General features: G+C 37.2%; 1 protein-coding gene across 6 annotated transcripts in view; it reads right to left on the reverse strand.

Annotated features, from left to right (window-relative positions):
* The window catches only part of CNOT2 (CCR4-NOT transcription complex, subunit 2), a 132621-nt gene that overhangs the window by 56298 nt on the left and 70323 nt on the right, over positions 1-6000 (reverse strand). Inside the window, exon 3 of one of the 6 annotated variants that reach the window (XM_010841519.1) lies at positions 714-771. The exons of the other annotated variants lie outside the window; for them this stretch is intronic. Within the exon in view, the coding sequence (XP_010839821.1) occupies positions 714-734 (21 nt within the window). The 5' untranslated portion in view covers positions 735-771. The remainder of the gene's footprint in view (positions 1-713; positions 772-6000) is intronic. 6 annotated transcript variants of the gene reach the window in all.

Below are 6000 nucleotides of genomic sequence, written 5' to 3' on the forward strand. Positions count from 1 at the left end.
AGTGTTGGCATTTTACACACACACACACACACACACACACACACACACACAATTTGGTGAACTTGCTCACTCAAGTGTTGGCTAAACTTTGTACTAAGTATTGTGCTGCTTCTATACTTATTTTTACTAACCTCAAACCTAGAGAGGGGTAGAAAAGTTTCAGTCTTCCTGTCTAGATTTCGAGGAAAAAGATGTTTCAAGTTTCTATTCCTGCAAATTTTAAAAATATATAGCTACCTGACTAAAACTTTGAAAAAGGGAAGGACAGCATGTTTACAGCTACCAGAAGGAAACTAAAATTTGCCTCCTTCTGATACCAAGCTAAACATGGCAAAATTTTAACTCTATGGATGTATGCTTTCCCTGACTTCTCTTAGCTTCTTTTCTGAAAATCAGTTTTTTCGGTCCTTCAATACTTTGTGGAGAATATGAAGTTTAAAACAATCTAACACCCTTCCTTTGCATTATAATATTTATGATTTATTCAGTTTAAGGTTGTCCCTCTTTCACATCCAATAAGAAAAAATTATTTCTTAGAACACATTAGGATTTTATTTAATAATTTATGAGGTAATTTTATGAAAAATAATTCTAAGAAGCATCGTATTTTTAAACTAACAAAATGACTCACTGGTAAAATGGCCCAACATCCACCCTTAAAATACTGATGACAGTACCATCTTTTCCCCCAGCCTTTCCCACCACATACTTACCTGTGCAACTTCTTTCAACATTTGCTACTCTGGGGATTGGAAAGCTCAGAGCAGGAGGCTGAAGTGAAGAAGGAAAGGTTGGAGGGTGAGCCATGACACCAGCCCCACACTAGGAGCTTCCCTGAGATACTACAGCAGGGTTGACACCATAGCTCTGAAGTTCAAACTCCAGCAAACGATAAGAAAGGAGTCCAACCAGAACATGATAAACGATGGGATTCTTCTGCTCTTTGAAAAATAAGGAAATCATGCTATAAAGATCTGAATGTCCAGTTTCAACATTATGACTCCCTGTTCACATCTTCATTATCCCCAACCCCAGATTCACCTCTCACACCGATTCGAAGTGCTCTTCAAAACAGAGGGTGGGAGGCGAAGTCCTACAAACTTATACACAGAAAATGAGGATAGGGCTTACCTGGCCAGCATAAAAACGTCCAGAACAATATGTTAAAATACTCTGCCTACCTGGCCCTTGAATATATTCTTGCTCTCCTAAGCGTTTAATATTTAAGGCTCTCAAACACATTAATATTAACACCATCAACCAGGAAAAATTTTTAAATGACAGCGGGGCTACTTAGATGTATTTAAATTCCTAAAAGTAGACTAGTGACCTTTTTAAAATCCAGGGATAACTTTTGGTATAAGGATATTCCTTGGAGGAATTTCCTGGCAGGCCAGTGTTTAAGGAGTTTGACTTCCACTGCTGGGGCCCCAGTTCTATCTCTAGTTGTTGAACCAAGATTTTACAAGTTGTACAGAATGGCAAAAAAAAATTTCTGGGAGGAAACTAAGTTCTTAAAAGTGTTCCATTCTGATAAAAGCAAATAAGGACCCCCCTTAACTAATATAACTCTAATCAAATTAGATGATAAAAAATTAGACTTTTAGAGAAATAAATCTAAATATAGGACTTAAATGTGACTTTTATGAGAATAAGAATCCTCATTTTATAATATAGAAAGTAAACTATCAATTCAAAGGAAACTAGATTCTGATTATTATGACTAATAAAGCTAATAAAAGAAAATGTTCATTTCGGTTATTTAAAGATAACATCTATTTAGTAACATAAATATTACTGAAGGTGGCAAATACTATAAAACCGTAAACTAGGAGAAGGAAATGGCAACACACTCCAGTATTTTTGCCTACAAAACCCCATGGACAAAAGAACCTGGGGGGTAAAAACAAAACAAAACAAAAAAACACCAAAATTGTAAACTAAATTCACTGAAGATAAAGAATACCAAATTATTTTATACGAAGCAATTAAAAAGGAAAAGTATCCCTCTAGCAAGGGAACACAAGACCTTTAAAATACTTTTAAACAGCTTGCCATAACAGTAAACACCTACTATGTGCTAAATATTTACATTTATACCCTTAAATACTTTATCCATTAGATGCTCAGAACAGAGAACATCATAAATCAAAGCGAGTAAAGAAGAAAAACACATTTATAGTGCTCCTGTACTACTCTGGCCTCCAGGCCTTAGTGAATTTACCCTTCATTACCTCTAATCTCCCACCATTCCTGCAACACTGCCCTGCTCCCCTTGATATTTCCCAAACTCAAAGGTCATACTTCTGACTTCAGGCTTTTGTATTTGTATACTTCAGGAAAGCTTTCTTCTTAGGTAGCTACATGGCTTCGGCTCACTTTACTTCGGATACTGAGCCATCCTAGTGAGGACTTCATTGTCTATTCTATTTTAGATTATACTATCCTTTGTCCTAACCCCTTGGCACCCTTTACCCCTTTTCCTATATGTGTCAACATATAACACACAATGCATTTTATCTATTTTGTTTAATGTCTTCCTATGCTCTAAAACATCAGCTCCCTGAGAACAGAATTTATTTTTGTCTCTTTGTTCACTTATGTCTCTGCAGAATCTGGAACGGTGCCTGGCACTGAATAGGCCCATAACATGCATGTGTCCTCCTCTTACTCCACACATGCTATTACCTGTGGTATGTGACAGGAACCCATCAATGCAGTGCTTACAGCACATGTGAAAGTTTTATGAGGACAACAATTATTTTAAAAAGTAATGGAATTACTCAAAAATTAATTTTTAGATTTCTGAAACATACGAATAAAACTGTTTTAGGCCTTTTCCCACTGAAATTGACAACCACTTCCAAAATACCTAATAGACACCTTCAGTGGTTAGAATGCCATACCATGAGAAGTAAATAAAAACTTCAGGATTTAAAATTACTTTTCTATTTCTTAAACTTTTTCTCAAGTTAGATTGTCTTCTTAAAAAAAGTTGCTTCACAAGTATTTCAGATTTATCAGTTTAATACAATGAGACAATACATGTTTCTTTCCTAGCAAAAAAAAAAAAAAATCCCCCTAGAAGAATTATACTACTCAGAGCCACTGGGTTGCACTGTAGTCCATGGGAATATATACTCCTTAAAGTTAGCTGAACCATTTACTGCTAGAACAGGGTAACACAGTGTGGGCCTGGTACAAATACGCACTAACACGTACTGAGTGTTTACTAAATGGTAAGCACGGCTCAAAGCACTTTATACATATTACCTCACTTAATCATAACAAAATCTCTGTAAGATGTACTTTTACTTCAAATTGAGGCACAGAAGGGTAGGGTCTACATACTCTCATCAGACTGAAAATATTTCTCTTTCACAGTTATTATGAATACCCAGTTCTTACAATTCCAATAAGATATGAAATGCTTATTTTCCAGAAAAACCCAAGTGGATAGACTTCAAATTTTAGAAGCTGGCCAAAGTATAGGTAAGGGTGAGGCACTGGCTTGAAAATTGAGAGATGAAGTAAAGATCCACATTCTGAACTGTGGGATCCTCAGCTTTCTTTCCTTAACTTGCTTACAAACACCGTCAGATGTAAGCATCACCCCGTCCACTGCACCTTGATACTACCTGTGGAAAAACTGAATTGCTGCAGAGAAATAAATGTCACACACTAACAAAGTGAGGTCCGTCCCAATGAAAAGGCTAACTCAACTACATGTTAACACACTGTCCACAAACCCAGTAATCACTTTACTTTTTTAAAAATAATTTGAGTCACAAAAGAGCTGTTTAAAAATAGGACAGCATTCCCATATACCCCATTTTCCTCCAGTGGTAACATCTTCTTAGGACAAGTATCAAAACTAAGAAATTAGCTATTAACTAACAACTTCACCAGTTTCCCACTAACTTCCTTTTTCTGTACCAGGGTAGACATTATATTTAGTTTTATGCTTCCTTAGTCTTCTGCAACCATGGACTTTACGTCAGTCTTTCACAACACTGATGTCTTCAGTCATACCAGTGTGGCTAACACTACAGAATGTCCTGCAACTTGGGTAGGTCTGATGTTTTGTCATGACTAGATTGACGTCACACATTTTTAAAGACACATTACCACAAATGTGACATGTCCTCAAGTGCACCATATGTGATGGATATATTCCAATATATGCATCATGTGATGATAAAATGTCTTATTACAAGTGATACTAACCTTGATCTTGGTTAAAATGTGTATCTGCCAGTTTTCTCCATTGTAACTCACTATTTCCCTTTTGAAAACAGTAAACATTCTGAAAAAAATACTTTTAGAGCATGCAAATATCTGTCCTTAATTTTTGGCTCACTAATTTAGAGCATTCATCCATGGATACTACCTACAGCACCTTTTACTGTGATGGTTTAAGGATGATTTTCTATTTTCTTCATTTCTTTTACACTGTATTTGTTCATCAAAATGTTTCTGTAACTAGACAAATCATCTTTTAAAGATCTTATTCTCAAACATGAATACAAGTGTCAAAGATGTAACCTAACTGACCCAAAGTGATATAGACAGAAAGTGAAAAATAGTGTCTTAAAACCAAGAGTCTTTTAATCTATAACAATACATTCTTTCAGTTTCATTACACTACTCTTATCCCAGTAGAAAAGAGCACTTATAAATTCATATGCCCCAAGCAGTCTTTTTCACTTTCATCATGAGGCTTTTGAGTTCCTCTTCACTTTCTGCCATAAGGGTGGTGTCATCTGCCTATCTGAGGTTATTGATATTTCTCTCAGCAATCTTGATTTCAGCTTGTGTTTCTTCCAGTCCAGCGTTTCTCCTGATGTACTCTGCATATAAGTTAAATAAGCAGGGTGACAATATACGGCCTTGACGAACTCCTTTTCCTATTTGGAACCAGTCTGTTGTTCCATGTCCAGTTCTAACTGTTGCTTCCTGACCTGCATACAGATTTCTCAAGAGGCAGATCAGGTGGTCTGGTATTCCCATCTCTTGAAGAATTTTCCACCGTTTCTTGTGATCCACACAGTCAAAGGCTTTGGCATAGTCAAGAAAGCAGAAATAGATGTTTTTCTGGAACTCTCTTGCTTTTTCCATGATTCAGCGGATGTTGGCAATTTGATCTCTGGTTCCTCTGCCTTTTCTAAAACCAGCTTGAACATCAGGAAGTTCACGGTTCACGTATTGCTGAAGCCTGGCTTGGAGAATTTGGAACATTACTAGCGTGTGAGATGAGTGCAATTGTGCGGTAGTTTGAGCATTCATTGGCATTGCCTTTCTTTGGGATTGGAATGAAAACTGACCTTTTCCAGTACTGTGGCCACTGGTGAGTTTTCCAAATTTGCTGGCATATTGAGTACAGCACTTTCACAGCATCATCTTTCAGGATTTGAAATAGCTCAACCGGAATTCCATCACCTCCACTAGCTTTGTTCGTAGTGATGCCTTCTAAGGCCCACTTGACTTCACATTCCAGGATGTCTGGCTCTAGGTCAGTGATCACACCATCGTGATTATATGGGTCGTGAAGCTCTTTTTTGTACAGTTCTTCTGTGTATTCTTGCCATCTCTTAATATCTTCTGCTTCTGTTAGCCTCTTGATAAAAGTGAAAGTGGAGAGTGAAAAAGTTGGCTTAAAGCTCAACATTCAGAAAACAAAGATCATGGCATCCAGTCCCACCACTTCATGGGAAATAGATGGGGAAACAGTGGAAACAGTGTCAGACTTTATTTTTCTGAGCTCCAAAATCACTGCAGATGGTGACTGCACCCATGAAATTAAAAGATGCTTACTCCTTGGAAGCAAAGTTATGACCAACCTAGATAGCATATTCAAAAGCAGAGACATTACTTTGCCAACAAAGGTCCGTCTAGTCAAGGCTATGGGTTTTCCTGTGGTCATGTATGGATGTGAGAGTTGGACTGTGAAGAAGGCTGAGCGCCAAAGAATTGACGCTTTTGAACTGTGGTGTTGGAGAA

The sequence above is a fragment of the Bison bison genome, unplaced genomic scaffold (assembly GCF_000754665.1).
Source record: "Bison bison bison isolate TAMUID 2011002044 unplaced genomic scaffold, Bison_UMD1.0 scf7180017864163, whole genome shotgun sequence".
Classification (NCBI taxonomy): domain Eukaryota; kingdom Metazoa; phylum Chordata; class Mammalia; order Artiodactyla; family Bovidae; genus Bison; species Bison bison.